Genomic DNA, 17,873 nt, shown 5'->3' on the forward strand with positions numbered 1-17,873 from the left:
AAGAGGCACCTGGAGAACATAGTCTACACCTTTCAGTAGCTTTGAGTCCCCTAATATGACTAACATTGTATTTGTAGTGGCCTCTTGTATCTACTATGTAGATCTTTGGCAGAATCCCTCCTTGCTTGCCCAGTGTGGCAATGGACAATAGTGAAATCTGTTTGTGGTTATGAGTGGTGGCTCACCCATGGTGGTGGCTCTGAGTAGCTATATGTGTGTGTCTTGATGTTGTCATGTGAAGTTATGTGTACTTCTGTGTGGTAATTGCAGCTTTGCGTGGCTACTAATGCACTCCCGGCCTTGCAGGCTCACAGTGCACAGGGCTGTTCAGCACCACAGTGCTGGGCGGCTCCTCCAGTGCCCCGAATCTTCAGGACTACGCCCGCAGCCATGGCAAAAAGCTACCACCTGCCAGTCTGAAGCACCGAGATGGTATGTGGGTGGGTTTTGGGGGGCAACTCCTTTCTTCATTTGTCCCCCAGCACAGACACAGCTCAAGAACTATTCATACTTAAGATGGCACTGACCCTGGCCTTATAACAAGTTTTCTTCATCAGTTATAGAGGGGAGAACGAACCAAGACCCCCATCCACCCCTCCATTTGCATTCCCTCTCACCATACAAATACTACTTATTTATGCTTATCCCTTCATAATCTCCCACATACAGTCCTGCTACATCAGTTTACTCCACCATTATATTCTTTCCTGGATTCTGGCCTATAGGAGCAAGGACCAAGGAGGACGATCCATGGTCAGGAAGAATGCAGTGGAATCTTGATTAAAATCTAGGAAATCAGAGATGGGGAAGTTGCTCAGCCAAGACAGGGAAGATGATATGGAAAGACACTGGGGGAAGGATGAAAGTTTTTACACAGATTTTATTTCCAAATGACCAGAAAGAGAATGTGGTGATTAAATTAGGGTTGTTTGTGGGTCGTGCTGTGGTAGAGATGACACACAGATTCCTGTAAGGAGATTATACCAAAGGAGAAGATCGACTGTAGTAGTCAGGAATCTAAGGGGTGGGGTGGAAGCAGGTCATATACTAACTGTAAAGAACAGAGTATATTGTGGGCAAATTCCAGAGCAGAGGGTGGGGACAGGGGTGGGTATAATCCCCATGATGTCTTTTCTCCCCAGAGCTCTTGTTTGTCCCGGCCGTAAAACGATTTTCTGTGTCGTTTGCAAAGCATCCGACTAACGGTACGTTTGCTTCTGACTCAATGTCATTCCCCTTCATCATGTCACCTCCAGACACTTAACCTCTGAGTTCTGACACTGACTCTGCTTCTGTCTTCCACTGTGTTGAAAACCTGCTGTCTCTGAATGAACCATTCACCAAGTGTCCCTCTTGGGACATACCCCTTGTTGTGACAAACTTTAGTCTTGGCTGCAGCCTGGCTGCCCTATCCCTGTGGCAACTCAGGGACTTAAATCCATGATCACCATCATCAACTGTTCTGTCACTTTTTTCAGCATCATCACCAAAACATTAATAGACCTCTCCCTTTCCCATCACATGACTGCTGGGCTTTGTACAAAGATGGCAATGGTTCTCCTTCTTAGGAAGAGAATAGTATTTTCTGTATCATCCCCATCTCTTTTTTTCCCCCCTACTCCTCAGCTTGTACAATTTGGTCTTCCTGTTTTCTTCTCCAACTCTTTGTTGGAGTGAATGACTAATTTGTTTCTCTTTTGGAGCAATGTTGCTGCACTTCCCAATTCCCAAGCATACCCATAAGGTCTTGAGTTTACAGTTTTCCATCACCATATTCCTATCTCCTATCATTGTGTGTACTTTATGTGGCTCTTGTGCTCCTGACATTTGCTTTATGTTACTACTAACCTAGGGTGTGGGCCTAGAAAACAGGAGCCCAGACTGATTTGGGATAAAGAGAGAAAGAAGGGAGAAGGAGGTAGTAGGTAAAGGAAAAGGGATTGTACCTTGGGTTATACAACACGAGTTATTACAGTTTCCCTGTAACCCCAGCCTAAGACACTGCTATCTCAGAGAAGCTTGAAGTGAAGGTTGAGGTGTAACCTGGGAATTCTGGGGGACTTAGAAATGAATAATATTTCAAGAATATTGAAGAACCGGTCTGGTCATACTAAGGTGGGAGAGTTTAGAGATCTGTGTAAACCAAACATTGAAGGGCTGTGGTCTCTTTGTAGGGCATGGCAGGGAAACCCAGGACTTACTCCTTGTTTTATTGTTTATATTCCTAGTTTCTCTCTGCCTTGTACCTTGTTTTCAAGGTAAATCTCATTTCTTTATGGTTTTCTTATGTCTAAGAACTAAGACTCTCCAAAGGAGGTAAAATTAGGTTGGCTTCCTGGCTGGAAATACCTCCATAGCCAGTGGCAGCTGCTAGATTTTAGCCCAGTCAGGCCATATCTCTCCCTAAGCACTGCTGAGATCTCCCTAGGTTGACTAGCCTGTACTTGCTCAGTTTATAACCCCACCTGGCTCCCATTTGTGCTGTGATAGAAACTCCCTTTTTGGGGTGGCATGGCTGTGCCTTCACATTTAGCTTCAAATTCTTCTGGCCTTCACGTCCCACAGTCCTCTCGAGTAGAACCTCATGCACCAACCCCAACCCCACAACCTGGGACTTGGACTTAGGAGACGTGTTACTGAGAGTATATAATGTAGTACCAGGAAATTGGGCCCCTGAAATCAGAGCTAAATCACTGATTTAGCCTAGTTCTTAGGTTTTATGAGAAAAGATCCAAATTCATAAAACAGAATTTCAAACCTATATATCTCTAGTCCCCGAAGCCTTGGTTAGCAGCCTCACCAGTTGAAGAAGAGAAAAATGATTCTACTGAAGGAAGAGCAGAAGAAAGACCTGGACAATTCAGATATAGTGCAGGAGAGAAAATTCAACATCTTTGACACCCTGAACACTTCTTCAGAGGCCTTCTGGCCTTCTTGTACTTGAGTTTGGAGGCTAAAGTGCCTCAGGTGCCAGCATCTGGGATCTACGTGTGGGAGAAATTTGGAGCTGTTATGTCTCTTGCTGAAGATTATCTAGATTTAATTTGCCACTCAGGAAAACATGAGGACTCTACCCCATGATCAAATCATGCTTGACTGACCCAGAAATTACAGCGTGGATGCTCTGTCTACAGTTGTTTATGGCAGATTAGTCACAACAGTGTGCCAACTTGCTGTTCCGTCATCACCATCTTCTTGCCATGATGTCTGTCTTTGAAATAGCAGCTGGAAAACCTGGCCTAGCTTTGGAAGTGAGGCAAGGCAATAACTCACCTTAGCAGAAGACTGTCTCTCAGCCTATCCCTGCCTCTATTCCTGATAAGCTTCTGTCATGTCCTGGACTACATCGAGTATACAAGTATGGCCCATTACTAAACTGCATGCTGAACTCACCAAAGTAAACTAATATAGTGGGAAAGAGACTAGTTTACCCTCATCCAGAATGTTAGGGTGTACCCATTAGATTTACTAAGCCCATTATCTTCTAGGATACACTTGGTGCCTGAGTAGAACTGAAACCTCTCCTGACATCCATACTAAGGTCTCTGGAAACCATAGTCTCGTGAGATCACTCTGTTGAACCATTTCTGGTCTGGGAGTTCTTTAGCTACCCTGACATACCTTCTCTATACCATCAGGTCTTAAGACTGCCAACCTTTCTCCTAGGATCTGTTCTTTACTGTTCCTCATATGGCCCTTTCCACATGCCTTTCACTGCCTTCAACCTTTTGCATTTGAATTGCATATATCCACAAAGTTTGCCAAGCAACTAAAATTATAAGTGGTTCAGTATTGAAGCTTTTCCACTCACCAGCTGAACAAAGTTAGACATCAGTGGGAAGAAAATACAAAATTATCTAACTTTTTTTGACTTATGTAATGGATACAGTGTCCCCTGAATCCTGAGATTATGCAAATACTGTCTTAAAAAATCTGTATATTTGGGGAAGAGTAAAGACTGACTAGTCAGTGTCATCATTTTCACGTATTGATTCTGTTTTTTACATACTCTGTTTAGAAAGATACCTGGTATCCTGCCAGTCTCCTTACCCCCCTACCTAATACCTTCCCTGTTTGTGGCTATTTTAGAGTCTGGTCCAGAGGGCCTGGCCTGAGCCTTTTTAGCTTCAAACTTTATCTTGATACCCTCTACCATTCTTGACACTCTTCTCTAAGTGACTTTGAATCTTTGCATCTCTATACTAACTTTATAAATACATTTATCTGTGAAGCAGGCCCTAAGTAGTGTTTGTTCAGGGATGACCAGGGACACTGGAGCTCTAATTAAGACTTCCAGCCACAAAACTGCCAGCTTACGCCCATCCAGAATGATGTGACTGCTGTCTGTAAGCATTAACTTAATTTATCCTCAGTGAGAGAGGGGAGGACCTTGCTCTATGATGAGGACCCACTAGCCCCCTCTTTGAGACTTCATGTGATACGTACACTCTTCTTCCCTACAAGAGATACCCAGTGATTCTGACCATCTCTGCTTCTCTCTTAGCTCACCTTGGAGTTGAGTGGTCCCACTTCCTAGTAATGCTTGTGCCATTCAGTGCCCCCCTCATTGTCTCTCCCTCTTCTCTTTCTTTATCTTTGTGCTTCCTGCGTGGTCCCCCCCATCCCCTCCAGAGCTGCTGGATGACCAGCACCCTGTGGTCCGGTTGCTGCGCAGTTTTTCCTCTGACTGTCCAGGGGGCCGGCCAGTCTCCTTGGATGCCACGCTGGCGCATCACCTGCACCAGTGCTCCTACCACCTGCGCCTCTTCCGGAACTGGCTGCGCTCAGGCCAGGATGACCCCGAGTGCCTCTACGGTACCCCCTGCCACCAAGCTGGCTGCTGCCATTACCCTGGCTGGGACTGACTGCTTTGCTTATTGCATTTCTGGCAGGAGAGTCCACCTGTTCCTTTCTCCTATTTACGCTAAGGTTATGTGACTTGCATTTAGTTGCTTGGATGGGATTGGGGCCAGACTGCCTGGTAGCTATAGCATTGGCTGCTCCTCCCTTCCTGTTCTCCTTCCTCACTGCCTCCTAATGTTACCCATTCCCAACTCTATTCAGTATAGGAATAGTCTCTTGCCCTGGAATCTGCTCTTGTCTCTATAACCCTCTGCTACCACCATCTTCAAATCCAAATATTTTTCTAGCCACTCTGAGGAGCTAAAGACTATATACTTCTCCTACGCTCCTGCCACTAAGAGTACGGGGGGTATTGAGGCACAAATGTCTTAATTGAATCTTTGAAGCAAACAAGGGCCAGAGCTTAGAAGATGGTCAGGTATAATCTTTTTGAGTTATGGATTTTAGTCATTAGTGAACAGGAGGCTATGTCTTTCATAGGTATTGTTATTGTGCCTACTCTTAGTTTCTTTAAGGAGTTATAAAGAGACATAGGAAAGATTGGGGGCTGAAAAAAGTACTTAGGATGTGTGCTTCTTGATCCTCTAATGGGGACTTTTTTTTGTTTTTTCATCAACAGGCCCTGGGATTAAGGTTCCAAAAATTTAGCTTCACCTAGCCCAGACTGGTGAATCTACATTGGAATTGTTGGGTTCAGCGCAGAGAATCAGTATTTATTCTTTTTCCTAGGGGTTTGCTTCCTTTTCCTGATGGACTAGAGAAATCCTAGCAAGTCTTCCAGGGTTTTCCAGTGAGAGCAGAAGGGAGAAGCTTTGATGTGATGGAAATGACCAAGAAAGAACTTCCATCCCCCAGCCTGTTCATGCATGTGGTTTTCCTGGGCTGAGCTTCATGTGTATTGCATGCACTCCAGCTTGCTTCCAGACTAGCTTCCAGCTAGTCTTTCTACCCATATCCTAAATCTGCATGAATCCCTCCTCAGATTCCATACCCTCCTCTTTAATCCAGTTCTCCTTACATGATCCCTGAAACCTGCTGTTTCTTCCCAGCTCCATGACCTCCCTACCTCATTTAGACCTACAATTTCACCATTACCTCTGGACTTTTGTTTTATTCCCCTAGAAAGAGGAAGAGCAATGTAGGTGCTTACCCTATTGGAATTCCGTTGATTTTCCCATGGGTCATTGCAGGCTCTCCATAGGTAGGATCAGAGGCGATTTGATTCACTTGGAGCCCTTAGCAGGTAGACTTGTTAGGAAATCTGGAGGTGAGAAACAGACTCCTGTAGGGGCTCTAAAGAGTTCCCTCTCTTGAGAATCTTGGATACCCCATCTCTAAAAGCCACAGACTCTCCTGATGGCTCTCAGGGACTCTCCATGCTTCCTTGGACAGTTGGGGTATATCTGGCAGGAATACCATTGACTTTGCCCGTCTCTTTTCTAACAGGATTTGAAGGGTGTTCCATGGTGCCTACCATCTACCCTCTGGAAACACTGCATAATGCCCTTTCCCTGCGTCAAGTGAGTGAATTCCTGAGTAGTGTCTGCCAGCGCCACACTGATGCCCAAGCACAGGCATCTGCAGGTATGGAGAATACTCTTATCTTGTACCTCTGTCTCTCTCTACCCCTATGCTTCCTGGAACATGAGTAATAAATTTAAAAAGATAGGCACTCCAAAAAGACACAAAAGTAGACTTGAAAAATTGTTTAATTGCGTAAGCCAATTCAACATCATGACTTTCCAAGTTAATTTATAAATTTAACATAATTCCAGTGAAAATGTTCCTGTTTTTCTAAAGTTAGACAAATTGATTCTAAAGTTATCATTGAAAAATAAGCAAGAATAGCCAAAGAAAACCCTGAAGAGTAATGAAAAGTTATTAGTCCTTTCAGATTTTACAGCATTCTATAAAACTTCTATAATGAAAACATTGTTGTATTGTACGTGAATGGACAGAGAGACCAATTAAACAAAATAGAAAATCCAGAAATAGATGAAGTTAGTATTTCAAAACACTGGGGGAAAGATAGACTTTTTAATAAATGAAGTCGGCACAACTGAATAGTCGTTTGACAAAAATTAAAATTGAATCCCTACTTCATGCTGTATACCAGGATGTACTTCTGGTTTAGAAATCTAAATGTAAAAATTAATTAATAGGTTGTTCCAAGGGCTTTTCTTTTCATAGAAACACCAAAAAATCAAGCAGAAACTATCAGAACCAGCTTTGTCAGAACTCTGGAAAATAATCAAAAGTTTGCAGCAACCAGGAAAACAGTCAATCAAGAAAGAGGCAACCTAAGAATGGAAGGAGGCTTCCCATCATTTTACTATCTCTTATCCCATCCTCTCCCCAACTTTGGCAGCACTCTTAAAGATGGCAGGCCATGTTCTCAGTGTGGGACGCTGGTCCCTAGTTCCAAAGAGAGGAGAACAGACTTTATTCTCGAAGAATTGTGTTTATCTGTTCTAACTTATCTATTCTAACTTGTCTAACCTAAAGAACTGTCATAGGGTGCTTCCCTTTGTTTCACTTAACGTGGACCTGAATCAGGGCAGAAAAGTAGCAGAGAGTGTTCCTTGAAAACATTGTAAGGTATATGAACAACATGCTGCTTCCTGGGGCGAAAATTATAATTGAGACAAATAATAAGGGTACTGAAAGCCTGGGATAAAGACTTAGGGAAAGAATTTTCTTGGAAAATTAAGGCACTCAAAGGCACCCACATATGCTGGGGGATTTAGAAACCATTTGCATGCCTAGGGAGGGACACGTGCAGAAAACATATAAGATGACCCTAAGATTTTACCTCTGGTTGAACTCTATACTTGACACAGCAAGAAGTGAAGACCGAGGGGGAGTTGGTAGCAGTTTCTCTAAGTGTTGCAGGAATACATCAACACAGAACCAATCCGCAAAGACTGAAAGAACTCCCCTTACCTCCTTTCTCCTCCTTTTCCCCCATATCCTCCCCTTCTTCTGGTTGTTGGCATTCAAGGAAATCCTTGTCTGAACACTAGCTGTGAAACAAGCTCAAGGAACAGAGACTTCAGAGACTATCTGTGATAAAGAAGACAGACTCCACAAAAAGAGTTTAGAAAAATCACTAAACAGCCATAGCCTACAGCAAACAATGAAAATAAACCTTAAGAATGGGGAATAATTGATAATCAGAGTTAACACATTATATTCAAAATGTCTAGTTTTCAACAAAACATTATAAAATATGCAAAGATACAAGACAGTATGATCCATTCACAGGAGAAATTAATGGAAACAGTCCCTGAGAAAGCACAGATGTTAGATTTACTAGGACAAAGATTTTATTTTATTTTATTTTTTTTTTTAAAGATTTCTTTTTTTTAAAATTTTTTTTTTTAAGTTTTTTTTTTTATTTATTTCTAGAGAGAGAGAGAGCGTGAGCAGGGGAGGGTCAGAGAGAGAGGGAGTCACAGACTGAAACAGGCTCCAGGCTCTGAGCTGGCAGTCAGCACAGAGCCCGACGCGGGGCTCGAACCCACGAACCGTGAGATCATGACCTAAGCGAAAGTCGGACGCTTAACCGACTAAGCCACCCAGGCGCCCCCTAGGACAAAGATTTTAAATCAGCTATCTTAAATATGCTTAAAGAGCTAAGGGAAACCATGGACAAAGAACTAAAGGAAATCAGAATGATGTCTCAGCAAACACAGAATATCATTAAAGAGATAGAAAATATAAAAAAGGAACCAAACAAAAGTTCTAGGACTGAAAAGTATAACAAATGCAAAATTCACTAGAGGGTTTCTTAGAAGATATGAGCAGGCAGAAGAGTCAGCAAATATACAATCTGTTATCTCTTTATGGTCTGTGGCCATGTGATGGACCACAAACCAATGGATATCTGTGATTTTTTTCACCCTCACCAGAACCAATTTTGTTGAGAGTGCATGGTCTAGAGCAAGGAAATTAAAGGTGGTCCTGAGGCATGTTATAACAAAAGCGAGGAAGCAATAGCCCTGAAGAGGCTCCCACTGATCAGAATCGGAACATTTTAGCATTGAAAATTTTTTTTAATGTTTATTTACTTTTGAGAGAGAAAGAAAGAGGGGGAGAGCAGAGAGAGAGGGAGACACAGAATCTGAAGCAGGCTCCAGTCTCTGAGCTGTCAGCACAGAGCCTGACACAGGGTTCAGACCCATGAACCTTGAGATCATGACCTGAGCCAAAGTCAGAAAATTAACCAACTGAGCCACCCAGGCACCCCACATTTTAGCATTTAAAAATAATAATTTAATGTAATTGATTAAAGTACACTGAATATATAAAAATCTACAAGCTCATAATAAATAATAAGTAATTCTACTAAAAAGAAAGCAAAAATAAAATAATTCTCATCTGCCACAATTGGAGAATACTTTTCACCACCTTTTTTCTCTGAAAAGTAATTGAAAGGAAATAAACTCTTATTCTACCTTTTCAGTAAGAACTTCAGTTCAGTCTAATCAAATAGCCTTAGGGAAGCTCCTCTTTATAGAAAATATGCCAGCTAATAAATGTTAGAGAATTGATGGAATTAGAAAATCACCACTTAAATAATTAAGGATCATTAACAGATTTCACACAGAGGTGTGAAATGTGATTGGGTTGTACGGTGCCAAAGCATTACCTCTAATCAGTACAAGGAAACTTTACAATGGTGAGATCTTGTGTCTACCACTTTAACCCAGTTAGTAAACTTAGCTTTACTTAGTGGAACAGTGAGACATTATGTGCCTCTAATATGATGTGATATAAAGTACATAGGATCACCTCTTGAAATATTCTTACCAAAGTTATTTAAACTGAATCATCTAATCAGGCCTTTTATATCTAACTTCCAGTTTATAGAAAAATACAAGCAGTAGTGAAACAAGTTAAATGATTCTATGAGGGAGCAATCAGACAAATCCAGAATGTGAGACAACTGACCTGTTTTCTTCAAAAAGTCTCTGTGAGGAAAATAAATGGTGTGTGTGTGAGGTGGCCATAATATTCTAAATCAAAAGAGACTTTGGAGACATAATAAAATGCAATGCATGGTTCATGTTTGGATGTTACTATAAAATATATTTTTTGGAATAATTGAGGGAGATTTGAATATGAATTGGGTATTAGATGATATTAGGGTATTACTATTAAATTTTGTTTGGTTTGTTAATAGTGTGTGGCTATGTAGGAAAAATTCCTTATGTTTTAGAGATGAATATTGATGAGTTTAGAGCTGAAATGTTTATAATGTCATTTTTAGAAAAGAACTTCACATGAAGAAATGGATGAAACAAATATGGTAAAATGTTAACACATTGATGTGGTAAATATAGGAAATGAATATATCAGTATGGATTGTAGTCTTTCAACTACTTTTTTAAAAAATGAGGTGGGGGGAACAAAAATGTTTGAAAATATTCATAATATAAAGTTTAAAATATTAAAAATGGTTTGTGTAAAGGGTCCCTAGGAAATGCTACTTTTCAGCCTGAGAAGACAAAAGTTTGTTTTGACTTATGTTGAGAACCTGTGATTCTTGGATTCTTCCTCAAACTCGTTTTTTCCTTCCTTCTCTCTCCCCACTCTATCCAGCCCTCTTTGACTCTATGCACAGCAACCAAGCCTCAGATAGCCCATTTTCCCCACCCCGTACTCTTCATTCACCTACCTTACAACTCCGGCAGCGCTCTGAGAAGCCCCCTTGGTGTAAGTAATCCTTTTGGAACTGCCTGGACAGAGGCCAAGAGGGATGGAGGGAATGATGAATGAGAGACCTGTCTCATGAGGTAAACAAAGATGAGGGTTTGAAAGACCAGGAATAACCAGTAGAGGAGGCAGTGTCATCTGCTGTTTCCAAGGTGAAGGGAGGATATCTTTATCTCATTATCTCCATTCTCCATGGCCCCTCTATTTCACTGGAGAGACTCCTAAAAGATTGTGTGCCAGAGGGTCCTTTGGGGAGGAAAGGACTGAAACTTCATTCTCCTCAGATTCCCATTTTGTCTCTACAGCTTTCTCAAGTATAGGTGACTTGGGAAGAAATCTGGACATATAGAAAAGTTGGGAGAAGGCAACTAGAATCTGCTACTACTTTCTTCATGTCCTTTCTCTGAGGTTGTCTGTTCTCACCTATTAGTTCAAGTTAAGGTGCTGCTCTTTCCCATCTCTTCTTTATAATATCTAGCCAATACTAATTTTCCTTGATAACAATATGAACAGTGGAGTCACAAGGAGTTCTTAGGATAATTGCAGGTTAGGGGAGATACTGGTGACACTCAGAGGGAGTATAAGGGCCAGAGACACCAGTAATGGAAAAATCCTTTCCTTATTCAACCTACCTCCAGGAAACAATGAAAATCAAACATGGCTTTTATTGTTTTACTTGGATAGGACTGAAGCAAAAATTCATATTTCAGCATTGAGTTAAATGCTTGGCACTCTGTATGCAGAAGAAACATCCCTTCCTGACACCAAGAGTTCTTCCCCTGAATTTCAGATTCTCTTATATTCACCTTGCCATTGCTCCTTTTACCTCTCTCCTGGAGTATTTATGGGTTTTGTGCCCCTGGAAATATTTTTTTAAGTATTCTTCTTATTATTATTTTTAAAGATTGAGTACAGTTGATATGCAATGTTATATAACATAGTGGTGCAATAAGTCTATACGTTATGCTATGATCTCAAGTGTAGCTACCATCTGCCACCATACAGTGCTATTACAATGCCATTGACTATATTTCCTATGCTGTACTTTTTATTCTTGTGACTTATTCATTCTATAACTGGAAGCCTGTATCACCTAGTCCCCTTCACCCATTTTGCCCATTCCCCTGGCTCCCTCCCCTCTGACAACCATCAGTTTGTTTTCTGTACTTTAGGTCTGATTCTGTTTTTTATTTGTTTGTTTATTGTTTTTCTTAGATTCCACACATATGTGAAATCAGTGGTATTTGTCTTTTTCTGACTTATTTCACTTAGCACAATACCCTCTAGGTTCATCCATATTGTCACAGATGATAAGATCACATACTTTTTTATGGTTGAGTAGTATTCCATTGTGTATTATATATACATCTTCTTTATCCATTCATCTATGATGGACCCTGGGGCTGCTTCCATATCTTGGCTATTGTAAATAATGCTAAAATAAACATAGGGATGCATATGTCCTTTCCAATTAGCGTTTTCATTTTCTTTGGGTAAATACTCAGTCATAGAATTATTGGATCATATGGCATTTCTATTTTTAATTTTTTGAGGAATCTCCATACCATTTTCTGCAGTGGCCCTATCAATTTACATTCCCACCGACAGTGTACAAGAATTCCTTTTTCTCCACATCCCCCCAACATTTATTATTTCTTGTCTTTTTTTAAAGTTTTTATTTTAATTCCAATTAGTTATCATATAGCATTATATGTTATTCCTTGTCTTTTTTATTCTAGGCATTCTGACAGGTGTTAGGTGATATCTCATTGTGGTTTTGATCTGCATTTCCCTAATGATTAGTGATGTTGAGCATCTTTGCATGTCCCTGTTGGCCATCTGTATGTTTTCTTTGGAAAAATGTCTATTCAGATTCTCTGCCCATTTTTTTTCCCTTAAATAGTTTATTGTCAAGTTGGTTTACATATAACACCCAGTGCTCATCCCAACAAGTGCCCTCCGTCATGCCCATCACTCCCGTTCCCCCTCACCCTGAGCCCCCCTCAGCCCTCAGTTTGTTCTCAGCATTCAAGAGTCTCTCATGGTTTCCTCTGCCCATTTTTAAATTGGATTATTTGGGGGGGGGGGTTGGTGTTAAGTTGTGTGAATTCTTTATATATTTTAGATACTAACCCTTTTTTTTTTCAAATAATTTATTGTCAAATTAGTTTCCACATAACACTCANTCATGCCCATCACTCCCGTTCCCCCTCACCCTGAGCCCCCCTCAGCCCTCAGTTTGTTCTCAGCATTCAAGAGTCTCTCATGGNGATACTAACCCTTTAATGGATATATCATTTGCAAGTATCTTCTCCCATTTTGTAGATTGCCTTTTTGTTTTGTTGATAGTTTCCTTTGTTGTGCAAAAGCTTTTCATCTGGATATAGTCCCAATAGTTTATTTCTGTTTTTGTTTCCTTTGACTCAGAAGACATATCTAGAAAAATGTTGCTTTGGCCAATGTCAGAGAGATTACTGCCTATGCTCTCTTCTAGGATTTTTATGATTTCAGGTCCTTAATCCATTTTGAGTTTGTTTTTGTGTATGGTGTCAGAACATGGTCTGGTTTCATTCTTTTGCATGTAGCCTTCCAGTTTTTCCAAAACCATTTTCTGAAGAGACTGTTTTTCCCCATTGTATATTCTTGCCTCCTTTGTCATAGATTAATTGACCATATAAGCATGGATCTTTATTCTGTCCTCATTGATCTATGAGTCTATTTTTGTATCATTAGTGTTTTGATTACTACAGCTCTGTAGCTCTGTAGTATATCTTGTATCTGGAATTGTGATACTTCCGGCTTTGTTCTTTCTGAAGATTGCTTTGGCTGCCTCTGGAAACCTTATCTTTCTCCTGCTTCTGTTTCTTTCTGACCTCTTTGATTTGCCCGAATCAAGCCACTAAATGAATATTAAGACTACTTCTATCCTTGGGTGAACTCTTTTTTTTTTTTTTTTTAATATACCATCACACCTTGGACTCAGTATGAGGTGTGTAGCCTCATTGGTAAACATTTAGGGTTTATCAGCCCTAAATAGGCTTTGGTGGCCCAAACCATGTTCCTCTTTCTTTCCTGTTTGCAGCATGCTTCCTGTGGTCCTGTATAGAAAAGAGAGAATTGGCATACCCTAAACTCAGTGACTGAATCAGCCTTTGCAGGCTCAGGTTTGCCAGCTTACCCAGGTTCTCCTTGATGGCAGGATATTCAGGTGTCCCTTATTTCCAAAATCTATCAGTATTGATATCAGAGTGCAATACAAAATTACAATACTATCAATAAATACATTTACAAAAGGAAAAGTAGATTAGTCTCCTACTAGAGGTCAAATGAAGTAGAGATTGGGGTAGGAATTGTCCTACAGTATAATTGAAGACTCTAAGACCTTCATTTTATTACTGTCAGTATCGAGGTAATTATGGTTTTGTTGTTGTTGTTGTATATGTCTGTAACACCCATAAGCCTGTACATTATGTGTCTCAAGACTTAGAAGTCCTTAACCTTGGATCCAGGATGGATTTCAGGGTAAAGTCTTTGAATCCCAAGAATTATTTGTGAAAATAGTGTGGATATCCATATGCACACCTTTATGTACATTTTTCTAGGAAAATATCCTGTGACTTTCACTAGAGTTTCAAAGGGTTCAGTGACCCCTAGAAAGGGTAATTGGGAACTTCTGCCATTTAGATTCCATGGCAGTCTTCCATCTTCAGGTAATTTTCCTTCCTGTTGTTCTCATTCACAAGATTTTGCTACATTCTCCTGCTTACTGTCTCTTGGGCTATAAAGAATGATTACCTTTGCCCCAGAAATAAGCTGATTGTTTTAAAGAAATGATTCTTAACAAAAGATGTACATCAGATTTAATTGGTAGTGTTTCAATAAAATATATTGCCCTTATTCCCCCTCTACCTCACACATTTACCCTAAACGTACAGAATTAGAATTTCTGGAGATGGAACCTGGAAATTTTTATTTTTTAAAAATATCCCAAAGTTTTGATATGTACCCCTAATTATGAACCACTGGAATACAACATTGATATGCTTCCAAAGTAGGAATGAGAGACCATGGGAATTTGGAGTTAGGTCAGGAGTACATTTGTGAAAGAACTGGATGAAGCAGGCCTTAGCACTCTCTCCTGAAGTCTTAGATGTACCTCAGTGCTCCTGTATACTCCTGTAGTATACATTGTGCCAGAGCAACAGTTCCTAAGCTGGGCTAATTTAGGTGTCTCTGCATAACTTAGGAAAAATTCAGACCCTCTTTTCTCAACACATGACTAACAGGGGCTGTATCTTCTGGTATTTGAACTACATACATAGAATTTAACTACTCTTCAGCTTGCCTGACTTGATCTTCTGACTTTGCTTTACAGACAGCAGTGGCCCTTCCAGTACTGTGTCCAGTGCTGGTCCTTCCTCCCCTACTGCAGTGGATGGTAACTGCCATTTTGGCTTCAGTGATCAACCTTCTGTAAGTTCACACATGTCTGAAGAACATCAAGGCCTTGGGATGCTCCCTGGGAATGGAGAACAAGAGCTCCCCATTGAAGAAGTGCAAGAGCCTTTTGAACCAAGCCACTCTTCACAGGAACCACCTGTGGAAACCAGCCAGCCATGCCAGGAACTTTCTGAGGAGATCAGCCAACCATACCAAGATATCTCTGAAGAGGCCAGCCAGCCATGCCAGGAGGACCATGATAATGTTAACCAGATGTGCCAGGATGTCCCTCAGATCCACCAGCCATGCCAGAAGGCAAGCCAGCTGTACCAGAAAATCTCTGAGGAAGCTTTCCAGCTTTGCCAGGAGAACCCTGAGGAGGTCAGCCAGCCATGTCAGGAGGTTTCTGTGGAGGTTGGCAGACTGGACCATGGGTTCCCTGTAGGAGTTGGTGGCCTGGTCCAGGAAATCCATGTAGAAGTTGGCAAGCCAGCCCAAGAGATCCCTGAGGAGCTCAGCGAGTCATGCCAGTTCTTTGTAGAGGTTGGCAGGCTAATCCAAAAGGCTTCTGCAATCAATCTGTTGTCTCAGGACATTCCTGAGGTTGATAAACCATCCCAAGAGTTTCCTGGGGAGGATGATCTGCAGGTACAGGAAGTCCCTGAGGCTAATCAGCAGTCCTGGGTGGTCCCTGAGGTGACTAACCAGCTGCCTGAAGAGGCTATTCCCCAAGCCCAGTGTCAATCTAGTGATCCAAACCCTCAGAGCCAGTCTCTAGCCTGTGACCAGCACTCACCCCTTCCACCAGCAACATGTGATTAATCATGTTCTCATTAGTGGTGTCACACTATACCAGCTATTTGAGCTAGCAACTTTTTCTGTTGGCTAACTCACCTGCCAGTGTAAGACCTTGGATCTCACCAGAGGTGTCTGAGGAAGCAGTCTGCTTGGCATGAAGCCAAGAACTGTACCAGAGCTGGGCTTGGTGGGGAGACAATTTCATGTTCAAAGCAACCATTGACTCCTCATATGGCCATTATACTTGAGTAGGATTTCCATAAAGGGCTTGGCTGAAGTATCTACCCAATATCCTCTGAGCACACCAGGGAATTCCAGATTGTTAAAGGAAATGCCACTTAACTGCTGAAGACACCATCCGGAGACATCAAATGCAAAAGGGGACTCCAGGGTCTCCACTTTTCTGGGGAAATATTCACAACTTCTCAAGGTACCCTTAGACCATTTGTGCATTCAGGAAGATTTTTGTCTTTGCTAGCACTCCTCAGGTGGGCCTAGGATGGCTGTGAAATGTCTGGGGGTAAAATGAGAGTCCCTTTCCCAAACAAATATCCATTGTGGCCACTAATCTTTAGATTGGGCTTATGGGTGTTTTATATAATGTTGCAAGTTCCCCCTCTGGCCCAGTAGTGTTCCTCTGGGCAATAGCTCTAGGGAAAGATATGTATTAGATTGCTGTGAAAAATTTAAGAGTAACTACTTAAAATGCTCTGGGGGAGGTTCTTGGCCAATCTGTGAAGCTGGGTCTCCTTCTGTTGTGAGGCTACTTGGCTTAAGAGATGCTGTACCCAGAGAAAATCGGGTTCTACTTTAAGCAATCAGCAGAGATCAATATTGTACACATATGAGCAAAGATTATATATATTTCTCTAGTAGTGCCAGGGACAGACTGGCCAAAGACCAAACACTTGAGGGTCCCCAAGAGGTTTTCCCTTTTATCGTTATGTCTTTAGAGTCAGGTGTGATTATGAAGCTTTTCCCAAAGATACAGGGATGGGAATGGGCATGGGTAGGAGGAGTAATGCAATCTTTGCAGTGGGGTGGCCAGAACATTATGAGTGCTCAATAAATATGAAGTAATACAAATGGTGATGGTGGTGATGATGTCCTTATGAATTCAAGTATGAATATGACTATAAATCAATAATGTCTGTTTGTGACTGAATTGATCTGAACCAGTCAAAAGCTGCTATAGTTGAGTGAGAAGGGACTATAAAATAAAAAGATTAGAGGGGGCACCTGGATGCCTCAGTTGGTTAAGCGTCTGACTTCAGCTCAGGCCATGATTTCACAGTTCGTGGGTTCGAGTCCGTCGGGCTCTGTGCTTACAGCTCAGAGCCTGAAGCCTGCTTCTGGTTCTATGTCTCCCTCTGATTCTGCCTCTCCCCTACTTGCAGTCTGCCTCTTTCTCAAAAATAAATAAACATTTAAAAAATAAAATAAAATAGATTAGGCATCCCAGGAGGGCCCTGTGGCAGTCAGCCCACCATACCAAATGTCTTAAATGAGTAGTGTTGTGGGGGAGAGAGCTTCTGTTTCTGTGAAGCACCAGTGAGTACTTGTCTTCTCACCAGATCCTTAGAATCACCCTCTGATGCTTTGGAGTGAGTCTCAGGAGGAGTTGATATAAAAGGGTTATGGTGTTTCTTTACCTCTTCGACACATTTACATTGGGAAAGCCCAGTACACTGGGGAGAGCTGGAATATCCCCTTTCCCATATATTTATATTCACAACCTGGCCTCTCCTGACATTCCTAGGACTATAAAAGGTTTCATTGCAAGGGAAAAATCCAGCATTAACTCTGTGGAAAGTCTAAAGGCACAGGTGAGTGCTCTTTACAACCTCAATAGGCTATGGATCTCTTAGGGCTTCTCAACTCTGCCTCTTCGGTGTTCCCTTTTCCAGGGTATCTGATCCTGGTTATTCAGTCCTCAGCTCTTGATCCCATAGTATGCAGATCCCCTTCCTAGACCCCCTGCTCCTCTTTCCTCCCCCAAACCAAATGTATCTCCCCACCCTAGGCCCCTATTCCTCATACTCTGGCATTTTCAT

General features: G+C 41.6%; 1 protein-coding gene across 13 annotated transcripts in view; it reads left to right on the plus strand.

Moving 5' to 3' along the window:
* Positions 1-16,905, plus strand: part of PPIP5K1 (diphosphoinositol pentakisphosphate kinase 1) — a 39,878-nt gene extending 22,973 nt beyond the window's left edge. For 5 of the 13 annotated variants that reach the window (XM_077764541.1, XM_077764548.1, XM_077764543.1 and 2 more), the window contains 5 exons: positions 307-432; positions 1,143-1,205; positions 6,310-6,447; positions 10,468-10,581; positions 14,957-16,905. In XM_077764541.1, coding sequence (XP_077620667.1) covers positions 307-432; positions 1,143-1,205; positions 6,310-6,447; positions 10,468-10,581; positions 14,957-15,843 — 1,328 coding nt within the window. In that variant the 3' untranslated portion in view covers positions 15,844-16,905. The other 8 variants (XM_077764544.1, XM_077764550.1, XM_077764545.1 and 5 more) reach the window with 5 other exon arrangements.
* The last annotated feature ends 968 nt before the right edge of the window (positions 16,906-17,873 follow it).

Source organism: Crocuta crocuta, unplaced genomic scaffold (genome assembly GCF_008692635.1).
Source record: "Crocuta crocuta isolate KB4526 unplaced genomic scaffold, BGI_CrCroc_1.0 scaffold102, whole genome shotgun sequence".
NCBI lineage: Eukaryota > Metazoa > Chordata > Mammalia > Carnivora > Hyaenidae > Crocuta > Crocuta crocuta.